This window comes from Aquarana catesbeiana, linkage group LG02 (assembly GCF_042186555.1).
Source record: "Aquarana catesbeiana isolate 2022-GZ linkage group LG02, ASM4218655v1, whole genome shotgun sequence".
Classification (NCBI taxonomy): domain Eukaryota; kingdom Metazoa; phylum Chordata; class Amphibia; order Anura; family Ranidae; genus Aquarana; species Aquarana catesbeiana.
This window is the reverse complement of record NC_133325.1, coordinates 136286654-136304828: the sequence shown is the minus strand read 5'-3', so window position 1 is coordinate 136304828 and position 18175 is coordinate 136286654. Positions and strand designations below refer to the sequence as shown.

The 18175-nt window shown below is 42.8% G+C and overlaps 1 protein-coding gene across 2 annotated transcripts in view; it reads left to right on the top strand.

Annotated features, from left to right (window-relative positions):
- The window catches only part of ATM (ATM serine/threonine kinase), a 283336-nt gene that overhangs the window by 251848 nt on the left and 13313 nt on the right, over nucleotides 1–18175 (top strand). For both annotated transcript variants that reach the window (XM_073613497.1, XM_073613498.1), the window contains exons 56-58: nucleotides 4814–4930; nucleotides 6931–7080; nucleotides 15568–15733. In XM_073613497.1, coding sequence (XP_073469598.1) covers nucleotides 4814–4930; nucleotides 6931–7080; nucleotides 15568–15733 — 433 coding nt within the window. The remainder of the gene's footprint in view (nucleotides 1–4813; nucleotides 4931–6930; nucleotides 7081–15567; nucleotides 15734–18175) is intronic.

Here is an 18175-nt window from a genome sequence, read left to right as displayed (position 1 = left end):
ATGCCAAAGTATATGGGGAGCCTTTGCTTATAATGGCTTTCTATATACCACCTCCATTTAACATATCTATGGTCAAGGAAGGCATATCATATATGACCCGACATCCAAATATAGCGGCGGTCTGGTTGGGGGATTTTAATGTTACCTTGAACCCGGCTCTAGACAGGCTACAGTTAACATCAATAACACCTGGTGCTCCCACCGAAACTAAGTTCTCCAAACTTATCTCCACCTTCCACCTTCCACCTAATAGATACATGGAGATACAAATTCCCACTGGTCAAGTCATATTCATGTTTCTCGGCATCTCGGGGCTCTATGTCCCGAATAGACTTTATACTTATTTCCCGCAGATTGACCCCAAGACTATCGGAGGCAATGTTCTGCCCTAGAGTACTGTCGGACCATAGCCCCTATTGGATTACATTAAGTATTCCAGTGGCAAAACCACCACGAGCATGGCGCCTGAATCCATTCTGGCTATCTCTTCTACCAAAAGACGATGAGCTCATAGACAAATGGAAATTATACTTTATAGAAAATGATGAGTCAGCATCACCACCCGCAGTCTGGGACTCTTTTAAGCTCTTTGCTAGACACACACTGATAAAGGCAATTAATAAAATTAAGATGGACTCTTCTGGTGCCCTCGGTAAGGCACTGGAGGACCTGTCCTCTGCAGAAAGAGAGTATGCCAACACCCCGACATCAATAACAGTAGACCAACTTAAATTACAGACTAGAGTGGTTAATCAGCTGCAGTACCAGAAAGCGAAACAAAAAATGTTTTTTTCTAAGCAAAAAATGTTTGAATATGGGGAAAAGGCAGGCAAGCTACTTGCATACCTGGTCCACAGCGAAGATAGACCCCCAGTGGTTATTACATTGCATGGTCCCGGAGGACAAAAAATAACAGACCCACCTACGGTAACCTCAATGTTTAGAGATTTTTTCGCAGATTTATACACAACTACAGCCCCCACTGGGACCCACCTCATGTGTTTTTTTCTTGAAAAGATATCCTTCCCACAGTTAACGGAAGAACAAGTAGACTTATTGGAGGCCCCACTTACCTTAGACGAAATATCAAATGCTATGGCTAGCTTCGCTAGGTCCAAATCCCCTGGTTCAGATGGACTTCCAATAGAGTTCTATTCCCAATTCAGCGAATTACTAACCCCTAAACTATTAAAATTATATAATTACCTATTTGAAACTGGGATTTTACCTCCCTCCATGACAGAGGCTACAATAGTCCTCATCCCTAAACCCGGTAAGGACCTGGGGTTTCCAGAATCCTATCGACCGATATCACTCCTACAGGTTGATATCAAAATACTTGCCAAAGTTCTATCGATTAGACTCAACCAGGTGATATTGACATTAATACACGCGGACCAGGCTGGTTTCATGCCTGGACGCAACACTTCGTTTAATCTTAGGAAACTATACATTAACCTGCAGGCTACACATGAGCAAGTGGGTACACGAGTGGTTGTGACCTTAGACACAGCGAAGGCCTTCGACTCGGTAGAGTGGAGGTATCTCTGGAGATGCTTGGAGGGCTATGGCTTTGGACCAAAATTTATTAAATGGGTCCAACTTCTATACCAGGCACCCAGGGCCAGAGTGGTAGCTAATGGATGGTCATCTCAGTCATTCGACCTCAGTAGAGGCACGAGACAGGGTTGTCCCCTGTCCCCACTCCTATATGCCCTGGCGGCTGAACCATTGGCGATGTCCATCCGAGCAAACCCAGAGATCAGGGGACTTAAGGTGGGCTCTCTGATTGAAAAAATTAGCATGTACGCAGATGATACACTTTTATACCTGGCAGACTCGGACACATCATTACGTAATGCACTCCACACAATAGAACAATTTGGAATATTTTCAGGTCTAAAAATCAATTGGGACAAATCCAAAATTTTGCCAATTGATAGTTTCCCACCCTCAGAATCCCAATCCAGCTTACCACTACAAAGAGTAGATGTCATTAAATATTTAGGGATTCATATAACCAGATTCCCTGCAGACTACATATCCCTAAATATAACCCCTCTAATTTCCCTAGTTAAAAATAAAATACGGGTGTGGTCCAAGCTGCCACTGGGGGTCTGGGGACGCATAAACTTAATTAAAATGATTCTACTACCCAAAATACTCTATATTCTATGGCACACCCCCGTTTATTTACCCTTAAAACATTTTAAATCTTTAGAGTCCCTCTTAAAGACATTTGTGTGGGGAAATAACAGGCATAAACTGACATGGCAAGCCCTCAAAAATCCGACTGATCTAGGTGGCACTGCTCTACCCGACTTTAATTTATACTACATTGCAGCACAGTTATCACAGCTTTTTCATCTAGACAAAACCGACAGTGAGAGATTTCTTACGCTCATATGCCCTAAGTGGGCACAATACACCAAAGACCCGATATATGCAATAGCGACAGACAAAGGAGAGATGGAACTAGGAGATAGAAGACATACTATAATATACCACTACAGGAAAATATGGAATTTAGCAACCTCTAGACTTGATATTTCACAGTTTAACGATTACACGCCGCTATGGCACAACAAAAAGCTTCAGGAATTTAATAAAATACAGGACTCATCTATATGGTCCACACAGGGGATATTTTACCTACATCATATATTAAAAGATGGACAACTCAAAACCTTTGACGTACTCAAAAAAGAATTTACAATACAGGACCAGATGTTCTATAGATTCTTACAAATCCGTCACGCAACACAATCACAATTTCCTGACTCCTGCCCTAGCCTTGCTCCCAATGTACTCATTGCCATAATAAAAAGTACAGACTCTCAAAAATTGATTTCAGCATTCTACAACTTGCTCTTAACCCCTATAGCTACTAAAATAGCATATGGTCTTAAACCAAGGTGGGAGAGTGAGGTGGGACCGGTGGGGGACGAGGAGTGGGGGGAGGCATTGGAGGCATGTAAGACTGTATCCCCTAAACTCTCGGATCGTCTGACCCAGCTCTATATTCTCCATAGGACATACCTCACACCCCTCAGAGTTGCAAGATACAAGCGCACACAATCCACCACATGTCAGATGTGTGGGAGAGAGACAGGTACCTTTTTCCATCTTATATGGGCATGCCCTAAAATAAAAGGCTTTTGGGAACAAATTGTGGCATTTTTGCATGACACGATGGGTTCCTCCTTAACCCTAGACCCCAAACAGTGTCTCTGGGGTATAGTTCCAGATATGACCGACAAATATACGAAAACCTTCTTGTATGAAACACTTTTTGCAGCAAGAAAGGTTATAGCCAAAAAGTGGATGAGACAAGAGGTCCCCAAAATGGTGGAATGGAAGGTGGAGATAAATAATACATTACCATACAAGAAATGTATATATATCAATAGAGGTTGTCCAGCAAAATACAGTAAGATCTGGGATAGATGGCTTCAAGAATCTTCTACCTGTGTCTAATGCAATTGTGCAATCATACAGGGTTATACAGATATAAGGATGGATGGACAATATTAAAAACAAAATATGTATACCTTGAATGACAAGATACGCCAGAAATGTCTAAATGTAATGATATATAGGTTTTTTCTTTATTTCAACGACAATAATTACAACACTGTTATAGTATCAACATGACAATGTAATCCTTAATTTTTCCTTTTTGTATGCACTAAATATTCAATAAAACCTTGTTTAAAAAAAAAAAAAAGAGAAGTATGGACTTTTTCTTTTGCAGATTCATACTTACCTAGGTGGATGCAGCATCGGTCCCCCGCCAGCTGTAACACTGTAAACCGAGCGATCAAACACTGCTGATCGCTTGGTTCCCCCTGAGCAGAGAGCTGGTGACTGACACTCTGTCACCTTGTGCTCACTGGAGCGCTGGGCTGTGGAGGGGACAGGAGTGGCCAGCTCAGCCTCTCAGTGGCTCGCTGAGCCGGGTGCTGGTCCAGGCTTGTGGGTGGATCCCAACTTCATTGTCACAATCTTGCCTGAGCCTGGACCGGCTCTGATGCCACTCCACAGGGGGCTTCAACCTGCTGTTAGCTGAAAACTGGTCACAGGAGTGCAGAACGAACTGCACTCCTATGATCCACAGGAGAAGTACAGCCAAACAAGCTTTGGCTGTACTTCTCCTTTAAATGTGACAAAACGGAGCGATTTGCTGCAGAAGTAGACTTTTCTCCCAGCTGTATGAGTGTGATTGCAGTTGCACTTAAAATTGGTATTTGAGTTATTGATGATTGCTGGTGCATTGAATGCCTGATAACATCACATTGTTAGTACACTAACACTCTTCCCAGCCACCAGTTAGATTCAAGCCTGACTTGATGGTTTGAATCTGCTTGGTGATCCAACAAGTAGATAGAGAGGAAATTGCTCAGCATTTATTCAGGAAACATACCTACCAAACCCACATGTGTAGAGATCCCTGGAATCTGACTGCTTGTATTACATGCAATACAAATTAAGGGCCGGTTCACACTGCTGCAATAACTGACATCGCATGTGATTCGCTCCGCTGTGCAAATCACATGCGATGTCTGTGTGTAGAGTGAACTGCCGGCGGGTGACACACGATGCAGGAACCTGTGGATTTGCACGGGTTCTCGCATTGCAGCAGTGTGAACCAGCCCCAAGAGTAAATATTCTGACCATTACAGTGTTTCGTGGATATCATTAGGGGTTCACTGAAAGATTTAACATATCATTTGGAACTTTTTTCTGCATCAAGCTTTTCTAAATAGTTTGTGTGTTGTATTGTCCATGAGATTATTTATACTTACTTTCAAAGGGTCGGGATGATCTCAGACAAGACGCAGTGATGCAGCAGGTGTTCCAGATGTGTAATGCATTGTTACAGAAGAACAGTGAGACCAGGAAGAGGAAGCTGACTATCCGCAGATATAAGGTTATCTTTACCAGTTATAGTAACTGATCTATTTTATTTCTAGCCATCAAAATTTAGCAGTGAAATAGTCAGCTTTATTCATTGTATTTACTAACTATCTTGATTCCCTAGAGAGACATTTTAATGCAGAAATGTGAATGTTTGGGTTATTACTTTACATTTTGTTTCTCCCAAACATTCAGGTCTTTTGTGTTTTGCATTTTGTTTTGTTTGTTATATTCACATTTATGATGGGTTGTTATTGCAGAAAGCAATTTATCTGTTTCATCTGGTCATCTCTAAGCGGGAATCCTGTAGCAGCAAAACATTACGAAACGCATTGATTCTATACGCTTTTTGCACCCTGTTGTAATTGATCTAACCAGTTACTTTCATGACATGTTTTTATGTTATTAAGATGGTGCTTCTTTTTAATGAAATGAATGTCTATTTTTATATTAGGTTTTTCTTGATTTTTTTTCCCCCATTGTCAGGCACATTAAAAGTCCCCTTTTTGTTTAGAGTGGGATTTCTGCTTTAAGGTGCAGCCCCCCCCCCCCCTCTAGTCTCTCTTTTGTAGAAAATTTACATTACAATTAGTGCAGTCCAACTTTTATATAATATGTATATATTTGCCCTTTTATTAAAAGTGGTTGTAAAGGCGTAAGATTTTTTACATTCTTGGCTCCGGCTACTGCCAATCATCAGGGGGCAGGGCCGAGCTGCGGCTCCATGTGTGAATGGACACACAAAGCTGTGGGTTTGGGAGCACACCTGCTTTGGTGCCCCCATAGCACGCTGCTTTCTGTGGGGGTACCCGACAGGAGGGGGAGGAGCCAGGTGCTCTGGCGTGGGACCCGGAAAGAGGTGGATCGGGGCTGCTCTGTGCAAAACCATTGCACAGAGCAGGTAAGCATGACATGTTTCTTATTTAAAAAAAAAAAACAAACAGACTTTAATATCACTTTAAATTCCATTTATTTATAATTATTTAATTAGTCTGAAGGCGAATCAGATCGGAATTGGCTCTCTTGACTGAAAGAGATTACAGCATCCTCCACGTACAATTAGGTGGTTTAGATGGGATATCCATAGGAATGGCATGGGTCACCTAAAGCCATGATAATAAGTATGTGCTCTGTGGAGGCGTTAAAGGTACAATATAGCTTCTCCGCTAGAGGGAAAGTGTTTTTTTTTTTCCTCTTTAAAGTGGAAAAACAACACAGGGGCGGGCTACAGATTTAATGATCGCTGTGATAGCCAATCAGAGGCTATCCTAGTGATCATGTGATCAGGATCTGGTTTCCCTGGGTCCCGATTGTTATTAGAGACCCAGGCTGTCACTGACAGCCCAGTGTCAGTGCTGGGAGCAATTGAGCACACTCTCAGCACAAACACAAGAACACATATATGCAGTGCCTAGGTTTGAAGCCCACTTTCTTGATACTGTATATATGTGTTATACGGACGTAAAGGATTTAAAGTGGAGCTCCAGGCTCCTTCAGAATAAATGAAAAGTCAGCAGGTAAAAATACTGTAGCTGCTGACTTTTATTATTCGGATACTTTCCGAGTATCCGAAAATCGGCTCTCAGGTAAGGGAAATGTGCAAAACGCGCTCCGCTTTGTGAATGGCACGACAGCGGGGAAAGGAAGCGGGGGGGCCGAACTTTCGAAGGAGTTTACATGGCAAAGTCAGCCAGAAGTGTAAGTAGGTACCTGTCAAAACCAGGCACCCGCTCCCCCCGGAAAGGTGCCGAATGTGGCAGTGGGGGGAGGGAGGAGACAAATAAACAGAGCTTCCCCTTTTGGGTGATGCTCCGCTTTAATTTCCATAATAACCTTGATTTTTATAACCATTTGTTCAGTTAAGGCGCTCTTTATTATTATGGATTAGATAAAAATCATAATACATTTTTAATACTTAATGTGTAACTTCAGAATAATGCTAAGGGTTCACATATTTTGTATCACGTCTATGCCTGAGTACATCAGTAACTGACATCCTTGTGTTATTGACAGGTGGTGCCTCTGTCTCAGAGAAGTGGTGTTCTGGAGTGGTGCTCTGGCACAGTTCCTATTGGTGAATACCTAGTGAATTCTGACGATGGTGCTCACAAACGTTACCGGCCAAGGGATTTCAGCAGTTTACAGTGCCAGAAGAGATTGATGGTTTGTTTGTTGTTATGAATGAATTTTTCTTTTTTTTTTAAAAAAGGGGTTCATCAGTTTTGTTTGTAAGGGAAATGTGAAAGGAACTTATATTCTTCCAAAACCTAAGCTGCACTCCTCACAAAAACTCCTCAAACTCTCTATCAAGACTTACATACAGACACACAAACCTCTCTTAACCACTTCACCCCCGGAAGAATTGGCTGCTCAATGACCAGGCCGTTTTTTGCGATACAATACTGCGCCGCTTTAACTGACGATTGTGCGGTCGTGCGACGCTGTACCCAAACAAATTTGACATCTTTTTTTCCCCCACAAATAGAGCTTTCTTTTGGTGGTATTTGATCATTTCTGCGTTTTTTATTTTTTGCGCTATAAACAAAAAAATAGCATCAATTTTTTTAAAAAAAAACAATATTTTGTACTTTTTGCTGTAATAAATAGTCCCAATTTTTTTTAAAAAAGCCAAATTTTTCCTCAGTTTAGTCCGATATGTAATCTACATATTTTTGGTAATAAAAATCGCAAAAAGCGTATATTGATTGGTTTGCGCAAAAGTTATAACGTCTACAAAATAGGGGATAGATTTATGGCATTTTTTTTTTTTACTAGTAATGTCGGCGATCAGTGATTTTTATTGAGACTGGGACATTATGGGGGACACATCGGACCTTTTTGACACATTTTTGGGTCGATTGACAATTATACAGCGATCAGTGCTATAAAAATGCACTGATTACTGTAAAAATGGCACTGGTAGGGAAGGGGTTAACTGTGTTCCCTATATGTGTCTTCTAACTGTGGGGGATGGGACTGACTATAGGAGATGAGAGATCATGGTTCCCAGCTCGTAGGAACTCACAATCTGTCTCCTCTCCACACAGAACTGGGATGTGTGTGTTTCTTATGAATTGTCTCCTTTAAAAAGTAAATGTTGTCATGCCTAAAAGTCACCATTGGGGGCTGTATAGAGCATGTACCTTGTCATGCTTTCGTCAAAGATCACGCTGTCTCAGCAGAAGCTGCAGATTCCCTCCGGCGAGCAGCCCAGACCTCCGGTAAGTTTGGGGGGGGATTTCCTTACGAAACCCACCCCCACCTGGACAAGGCTCTCCATGGATAGGGGGGGGCCAGAACGATCGGCGATGCCCCTGCATGCCGGTTTGATTACCGGATCTCCTCCTCGCCATCCCCACACACGCCGATCCTCTCGGATCGGAGGCCTGCGCTCACGCAGAAAGACACTCTTTTGAAAAGAGGGGGGCGCGATGTGACGGAGGGGCGGGGCTTAGCACAGCGTTGGCATGCGGCAATGTCCAGCGCAGGAGTACATTTTTAAAAGGCTCAGTTTTGCTGGCTGCAGCTGTAGGAGGGACACGAGCAAAAAGGGGCATGTAAGAAGTTGGTGACACAGGCAATTCCCTTGGCATATTTACTAAAAAGCATCAGGCTGAGCATTAAATAGCAGCGGCAGTTGCTGGACTATTTGCTCAAGCAGTGGATGCACTTTCTTCTGGTAGTACCTCTGCATTTGTGCATTAGGCTATGGTTAGAAGGGGGGTAGAAACACCCCAAGAAAGGGCTCAAGAGGGACTCCTTCAAGCTCAAAAAAGCCTAAAATCATCTATAAAATGGCATCCTCCCCTGAGAGATCTGAAGTGGCTGGTCAGAGCGAGCCATCGGGGACATCAGGGGACATCAGGTGGTGCAATTGTTTCCAACACTGCAGCCCCTGTCTATGTTACTGGAGAAGTTTTTTCCTCAACCATATTAGGATTGGAGCAGAGGTTAACGGCTTTAATCGCATCCCAGAGTGGAACTAAGCGTGATAGGTCCCCTTCCATTACCCAGGTTCCTCAAACTGAGGAACCAGAGGCGGGAGGGGTCAAATGCGGAAGGATCAGGTTCACAATCTGAAAGATTGATGGCACAATCTCTTACTGAATTGGTCCGCGCCACATTTATGCTACCCTTAACTGAGTCAGTTGATAAACCTACTTCTTGTTTGGGTTCGCTGAAGCTTCCCAAGCTGTGCATGCTTTTCCTATCCATTCTTTGCTGGAAAAGCTTGTGTATTCTGAGTGGGATCACCCAGATAAGCATTTTTATCCTCCTAAAAAGTTTTCAACACTTTATCCTATGGAGGAAAAATTTAATAAAAAATGGGAGATACCAGCAATTGACGCTGCTATATCCTCTGTGAATAAAAATTGGACTTGTCCGGTAGACAATGCTCAAATGCTTAGGGATCCAACGGATAAGAAGTTGGAATTGCTATTAAAAAACACTTTTTCTCTGGCAGGTTCAGTAACTCAGCCTGCACTGGCAGCAATTGGTGTGTGTCAATAGTTAAGAGATCAGTTTAAACAGGTGCTCAAGATTATTCCTGATCAGCAGGCCCAAGAGTTGGCTGAGCTACCAGGGGCTTATGTTTTGCAATAGAGATTCTATTCTCCAGGCCTCACGCCTTACGCTTGGGCTGGTGCATACAGTGGGGCAAAAAGGTATTTAGTCAGCCACCAATTGTGCAAGTTCTCCCACCAAAAAGATGAGAGAGGCCTGTAATTGTCATCATAGGTATACCTCAACTATGAGAGACAAAATGTGGAAACAAATCCAGACAATCACATTGTCTGATTTTTGAAAGAATTTATTTGCAAATTATGGTGGAAAATAAGTATTTGGTCAATATAAAAAAGTTCATCTCAATACTTTGTTATATATCCTTTGTTGGCAATGACAGAGGTCAAATGTTTTCTGTAAGTCTTCACAAGGTTGTCACACACTGTTGCTGCTATGTTGGCCCATTCCTCCATGCAGATCTCCTCTAGAGCAGTGATGTTTTGGGGCTGTCGCTGGGCAACACGGACTTTCAACTCCCTCCAAAGGTTTTCTATGGAAATATAGGAAATCCTGGACTGCTGCACTCTGAAACTGATCATCTTTATCCCATCATAAAATCCAACAAAAGTTATCAAATACAGTCAGGAGATAGCAATAGCTAACGCATTTCACATAGAGATGCTTACCCATATCTCTGTATGTGAAACGCGTTAGCTGTTGCTATCTCCTGACTGTATTTGATGACTTTTGTTGGATTTTATGATGGAATAAAGCATGGAGTCAATCTGATCAGTAGTCTCCATCCTACCAGGAGGAGAACTTCTGGCCTCAATCGACATCAAGGATGCATACCTCCATGTGCCAATTTTCCCCGCTCACCAGAAATATCTACGCTTCGAGGTAGAAAATCTTCATTTTCAGTTTGTAGCTCTGCCTTTCGGTCTAGCTACTGCACCTCAAGTGTTTACAAAGGTCCTGGCCCCTCCTTTAGCCAGATTAAGGGCCCATGGTATAACGATTATAGCGTACCTTGACGATCTGCTCTTGATAAGCCAGTCGGTAGCCCGCTTAGACCAAAGTATGGTCACCACGGTCCACTACCTGGAATACCTAGGTTGGATTCTTAACCTAGAGAAATCTTCCTTAAAAACATCAAGGAGATTGGAATACTTGGGTCTGATCATAGATACAGCCCAGAAGAGGGTATTCTTACCCCAGGCGAAGATCAGTGCCATAAGGGAACTGATTCAGGTAGTCAAGGTAAAGAAGAATCCTTCTTTTTTGACTTTGCATGAGGTTGTTGGGAAAGATGGTGGCTTCATTCGAGGCCATTCCTTATGCTCAGTTTCATTTGAGACTGCTGCAAAATAGTTTCCTATCGGCTTGGAACAAGAAGGCCCAAGCTTTAGATTTCCCAATGTGTTTGTCTCCAAAGGTGCGCCAGAGCCTCAGTTGGTTTTTGATAACCAAGAACCTGTAGAAGGGAAAATCTTTCCTACCTACCAATTACCTGGAAGGTGGTAACAGCAGATGCCTTTCGGGTTGGGGAGCAGTCCTGGAAGAGGCGACTGTCCAAGGGAAATGGTCCAGATCAGAAATGATCTTGCCCATCAATATTCTAGAGATTTGGGCAGCACACTTGGCCCTGAGGCCCTGGACATTCAGGTTATGGAATTGTCCTGTCAGGATCCAATCCGACAATGCCACAGCAGTGACCTATATCAATCACCAAGGGGGCACGAGAAGTCGTGCGGCCCAGAGAGAGGTGAATCATATCTTAACTTGGGCAGAAAACATTGTACTTTGCCTATCGGCAGTCTTCATTCCGGAAACAGAAAATTGACAGGGGGACTACTTGAGTCGCCAGCAGTTGTTCCCAGGAGAATGGTCTCTTCACCCTGTTATCTACCTGACAATATGTCAAAGATGGGGGATTCTGGACGTAGATCTGTTTGCGGCCAGGTTCAACATGAAGATCGACAACTTTGTGTCAAGAACAAAAGATCCGCTAGCTTGTGGAACAGATGCCTTGGTATTCCCGTGGAATCAGTTTTCACTGATTTATGCATTCCCTCCTGTTCTGCTGCTTCCACGACTTCTTCGCAGGATCAAGCAGGAAGGGAAGTCAGTAATTCTTGTGGCCCCAGCTTGGCCCAGGAGATCTTGGTTTGCAGAGATCATAAAGATGGCGGTAGGGGACCCTTGGACCCTACCACCTTGTCCAGACCTTCTCTCGCAAGGTCCGGTATTCCATCCTACCTTACAAACACTAAATTTAATGGTTTGGCTATTGAGACCCACATTCTGAAGAAGCGTGGGCTGTCAGGTTCAGTGGTATCTACCTTGGGTAATGCAAGGAAGCCGGCCTCCAGAATCATATATTATAGAGTCTGGAAGGCATATCTCTCCTGGTGTGAATCCAGGGGTTGGCACCCCAGGAAGTATGTCATAGGTAGAATCCTTGACTTTCTGCAAATGGGGTTAGAAATTAAGCTGGCCTTGAGTACTATCAAAGGCCAGGTCTCTGCCTTGTCGATATTATTTCAGCCGCCACTTGCTTTGCATTCTTTGGCTTGTAGTTTTATTCAGGGGGTAACACGGCTTAATCCTCCTGTTAGGTTACCCCTGAACCCTTGGGACTTGAATTTAGCTCTGTCAGCATTGCCTTTTGAGCCGATACAACATATTCCCTTGGTCCTTTTGACTAGGAATCTAGTTATTCTGGTAGCCATATCTTCTGCAAGAAGGGTATCAGATTTGGCTACTCGCTTTTGTAAAGAGCCATATTTAATAATTCACAAGCATTAGGTCGTATTGCATCCTCATCCTAACTTTCTACCGAAGGTTGTGTCAAGTTTTCATTTAAACCAGGATATTGTTCTACCTTCATTTTTTCCAGAACCCGGTTCTACGGAAGAAAAGTCACTACATCCTCTTGATGTGGTGAGAGCAGTCAAAGTCTACTTGAAGGCAACTGCTCAGATTCGAAAAATGGATGTTTTGTTTGTGTTGCCTGAAGGTCCTAAAAGAGGACAGGCAGCATCAAAATCTATTATTTCTAAATGGATTCAACAAGTAATTGTTCAAGCTTATGGTTTAAAGAGAAAGATTCCACCTTTTCAAATCAAAGCGCACTCCACAAGGGCCGTTAGTGCTTCGTGGGCAGTGCATGACCAAGCCTCCATGGCTCAAATCTGCAAGGCCACAACATGGTCTTCAATCCATACGTTTACTAGATTTTATCAGGTAGATGTAAAAAGTCATAAGGATATTGCCTTTGGGCGCAGTGTGCTGCAGGCTGCAGTATAAGTCCTCTAATCTCATGGTGCCCTAATTTTGTTGTGTCTCCCTTCAGTTAGCATTGCTCTGGGACATCCCACATAGTAAATACTATGGCTCTGTGTCCCGTGATGTACGATTAAGAAAATAGAATTTTTATAACAGCTTAGCTGTAAAATCCTTTTCTTTGAAATACATCACGGGACACAGAGGTCTCTCCCCTCTTTCTGGTATACACATGTATTGCTTTGCTACAAAAACTAAGGTACTCCCAGTAGTGGGAGTGGTTATATAGGGAGTGGATTTCCTGTCTTAGGGTGTGCCAGTGTCCATCACCTGAAGGTGGCCTATAAACCACATAGTAATTACTATGGCTCTATGTCCCGTGATGTACTTCAAAGAAAAGGATTTTACAGGTAAGCTGTTATAAAAATCCTATTTTTAACACGTACTGTTAGACAGGATAATTCGGTTGGTTGCAGGCTGGTCGGTAATTTGATTTTGTTTGGTATCCAGAATGCAATCTTAATCAGTGTGGCAGTCTATCATGAGGATGGACCTGTAGTGAGGGGAAGAAGCAGAGTCAAGCCTAGTTTAGGAACTGAAGCATCTTTTTGAATATTGGAACTTTGAGGGTAAGTCCTTAACAACAGAATTTAAGTGAAAAGTCAACAATGGCATGGCTTAATCAGAAGAAATTCTGCATTTTGAAAGAGCCAAGCCAGGCTTATGACGTTGGTTCCACTATAATGCTATGGTGTGATCTAAAGCGGGCCGGTAAGCAAGATAAGATATAAGCTGTGCAAACCAGGAATTCTGCACATTAGTGATATTTGATATATAGTTTTGTGTATATTATGTTTAATATATTACATTTTGTCATTAAATTAGGTTTAAAGGAAAAAAAACAAACATTAAATTCTGTTATGAATATGTAATGTGAAAGACATTGTACTTGTATGTTTTTTATGGTTTGGATGTATTTAGCATTTAGAAAAAAAAAAAAAAGAGCGAGCGCCGCGCCCCCCCCCTCCTGAACTATACCAGGCCGCATTTAGGGAAGGGGGGCGCCCTGCGCCCCCCCACCCCAAAGCACCTTGTCCCCATGTTGATGAGGACAAGGGCCTCTTCCCGACAACCTTGGTTGTCGGGGTCTGCGGGCTGGGGGCTTATCGGAATCCGGGAGCCCCCTATAATAAGGGGGCCCCCGGCTCCCCCACCCTATGTGAATGAGTATGGGGTACATCGTACCCATACCCATTCACCTTGGGGAAAAAAAAGTGTCAATAAAAAAAACACTACGCAGGTTTTTAAAGTAATTTATTAGGCAGCTCCGGGGGTCTTCTTCCGACTTAGGGGGTCTCTCCGGCCTCTTCTCCGCTATCTCCGGCCTCTTCTCCCGGTGTCTGGTTCTTCTCCCGCTCTCCGGTTCTTCTGCCGGTCTCCTCCGCTATCTCCTGCTTTTTTGCCGCTCTTTTGCTAGCGGTAGCCCGGTCTTCTCTATCGTCTTCTTCCCTTTTCTCTTCTTCTGATGTTAACACAATGCTCTCTCCCGCTGTAATGCCGTGTACGCGGTAAGCAACGACTTGTATAGGCATGGGGTGTGGTCACCGAGTGATGTCACCCGGTGACCCCACCCCTTATGACGTCACAGTCCCAGGGCATGATGGGACTGTGACATCATAAGGAACGGGGTCACCGGGTGACATCACCCGGTGACCACGCCCCATGCCTATATAAGTCATTGCGCACTGCGTACACGGCATTACAGCGGGAGAGAGCGTCGTGTCAACATCGGAAGAAGAGAAGAGGGAAGAAGACCGGGCCACCGCTAGAAAAAGAGCGGCAAGAGAGCAGAAGTTAGCAGAGGAGCCCGGCAGAAGAACCGGACACCGGGAGAAGAGGCCGGAGAGAGCAGGGAAGTCGGAAGAGACCCCCGAAGTCGGAAGAAGACCCCCGGAGCTGGCTAATAAATTACTTTAAAAACCTGTGTAGTGTGTTTTTTTTATTGACACTTTTTTTCCCCCAGGTGAATGGGTAGGGGTACGATGTACCCCATGGCCAGGGTTGTCGGGAAGAGGCCCTTGTCCTCATCAACATGGGGACAAGGTGCTTTGGGGCGGGGGGGCCGCAGGGCGCCCCCCTTCTCCAAAGCACCCATCCCCCATGTTGAGGGCATGCAGCCTGGTGTACGGTTCAGGAGGGGGGGTCGCGCTCGCTCGTCCCCACCCCCTTTCCTGACCGGCCAGGCTGCGTGCTCGGTTAAGGGTCTGGTATGGATTTTGGGGGGACCCCCACGCCGGTTTTTCTTCATAGGGGGTTCCCCTTAAAATCCATACCAGACCTAAGAGCCTGGAGTGCTCTTGGAGGTGAACCCATGCTGGTTTTTCATTTAAAATGTGGCGTGGAGTTCCCCTTCATGATTCATACCAAACACATGTCAGTATTGCTTGTTGCTCATTGGGAAAGGAAAAAACACATTTTTCCTTTCCCGAAGAGCGAGCCAGCTCGGCGCTGGCATATTGCGGTCGCTCTTCCTGGGTAACTTATTTTCTTTTTCCTGTAAAGTTGCCTCACTATGAACGGGCATCCGACTTGGAGGCGACTTCCATTGAAATCAATGGGTACAAGTCACCTAGAAGTCAGATTGAAGTAGTACAGGAACCTTTTCTGAAGTCGGAGCGACTGCATTAGTGTACATTAAGACGGATCCATTCACTTACATTGATTTTTTTCATGCAGTGCGACTTGAGGCGACTAGGGGCAACTTGGGGCGACTTGAAGTCGGATCCAAAGTTGCCCCTGTGTGAATGGGCTCTGACTGTAGTTTTCCTCAAATCAGTAACCTTGTTTTCTAATTTCTAGGAAGTTCAGAGAGGACGGTTTGAAGATAAGTACCAAGTTTTCCTGGACATTTGTGAACATTTCCATCCAGTGTTCCGCTACTTCTGCATGGAGAAGTTCTTAGATCCAGCAGTTTGGTTTGAGAAGCGTTTGGCTTATACACGTAGTGTTGCCACATCATCCATTGGTGTGTGTTACTTACATCCTAGCTCTAATATTGTATTTTCTTCTTAGTTGGCAGGAATACAAAGATTTAATAAATTTACAGTTAATAGGCCTCCTTCACTGGTATAACTAGCATTAGGGGCATCCAGGCTAAGGCCTCTCAAGCTGGATAATGCCCAGGCTTAATACTGGTCCTACATGCACTACTTGTCTGTGGTTTATGGTAAATACCCCCTACTAGATCTTTCATGCATTAGAATTGTAGTAATTCTAACTGGATGCTTCATACATTAGATACATAGTGATACATACAATAGTTATTTTCTCATAGCTACTAATGAGATTCAAATGTTTACATTCAAGTTGTAATTTGCATGGGTTAAATATGTTTGCCAGCAATGTGGAAATGAGGACAGTTATTAGCACTGACACTTTGATACATGAGGTCACATGGGTGGATGAGAACTGGACCAGTATTCTCCTGGTTCATGTGCTGTATCAGAAGTTTCTGAAAAGGAAAATGTGTATTTCCAGAGAAACCAGTCCATATTGAAAGGCATTTTCCCCATGCACGTGGGGGCCGTCCCCTCTGTCAGAACACAAAAGCTCAGCGGGGGAGATTGCCGTACTAACATGTCTTATTTTTTTTTCGTTCAGCTTGCTGAGTTGAACCAAATAAACTATTAGTGTGTACTAGGTTTACCCTTCCGTACGCCCAAAATAAAAAAGAAGTTTTGCCTTTAATTACACTTTCAATTAATAAGAGTAACTGGTTACCAAGGATAACACAGAGGCTTTCTATTTTGGAATTTTATATACATAAGTTCCAGTCTGAAAATTTACAGATATATGAAAGGAAAAATGTAATTTGGCTGTACAGTAAATTCCAGTATACTGCATGTCACTGAGAGATTGATCATGTAACACACAAGACTGTATGTGATCTCTAACATTTATGTGTGTTAAACTGTGGGGCTGTATAATTGTTTATAGTTATTTCAGGGATTCAATAGAATTTCACAAACTCCTCATCAGCATCGCCTTTTCTGATTCTCATGAAAATTGTATGTTTGGTTCATGCAAATATTGTGCTACAGCCGTACTGGAAGGGTCAGTCAGCTGCAATATTCCACGACTGATATCAGGGTGATATGAGGGTATAAATGGGGAAAGCGAGAGGGCAACAACTGTACTTCAGATCTGCTACCAGTTTTCCATGAGAGGCCATTTGCGAAAGTGACGTCACCCTGCAACCATACAGGGCCAGTTTGTACGGATTGGCATGTGCAGCTCTGCTGCGGTATTTGAGCAAAGGGAAGCCTTCAAATATTGTAATCTAGATATATGTCTTGCAAGCTACCAATGAAATGTGTCCAAAGAATGTTTTAAACGTAAGAGAACCAATCCACAGCTGCTAAGCATATTCACACTTCCATAATCTGTGTATAAAATATTAAAAATGAACAAATGCAGCGCTATGTGATATATCACTCACTCATGTGAAAAAATATATATAATTTCTGTGGGCAATACACGAGTGAATGTTGGAGCAACTTGAATTCCCAAACAATATAAATGGTAAAAAATATATAAATTAAATGCTTGTTGTCAAGCAAGTGCACAGTGAAAGAAATATAAAAAAAATTGAAGTAAACCTCAAAATATCACAAATTCTTATTGTGCATTATCATTTAAATATAGAAATGTATTGTATGTACCCTGATGTTTACCTACAATAAATGTCTATATTTAAACGATAATGCACTATTTGGCCTCTTTTGTATTTTAAATTGAGGATACCAACTTTGGATTACACCTGGGGGAGCCTGCAAATTCTGCTACTTGGAGCCCAGAGGTGGTTCAGCTGCTGTTGTGGACCAAACTTAATTGTGCGCTCACACAACTGGAGGTGAGCACAGTCACACGAGTAGGAGCACGTTTGTGAAGTCACGGTTGATATTATTTGGATCATCATCACAGAGTCACTTTATGGGACATTATTTATTTTTTTTTTTCACTGTGGACTTGCTGAAATTAAGAATTTTTGCTATTTTGATGTTTACTTCAATATTTTTATATTTCTTTTACTGGGCAGTTGCTTGCTTATATGATATATTTTTTTCCCTGTGGACTTGCTGAAAATAAATTTTGAAAAAAAAATATATATATATATATATATATATATATTTTTTTTTTCTCACTGTGGACTTGCTGAAATTAAGAATTTTTGATATTTTGGTGTTTTCTTCATTTTTTTTTTATATTTCTTTCGCTGTGCACTTGCTTGACAACAAGCATTTAATTTATATATGTTTTACCATTTATATTCTTTGGGAATTCAAGTTGCTCCAACATTCACTCGTGCATTGCCCACAGAAATTATATATATTTTTTCACATGAGTTAGTGATATATCACATAGCGCTGCATTTGTTCATTTTTAATATTTTATACATAGATTATGG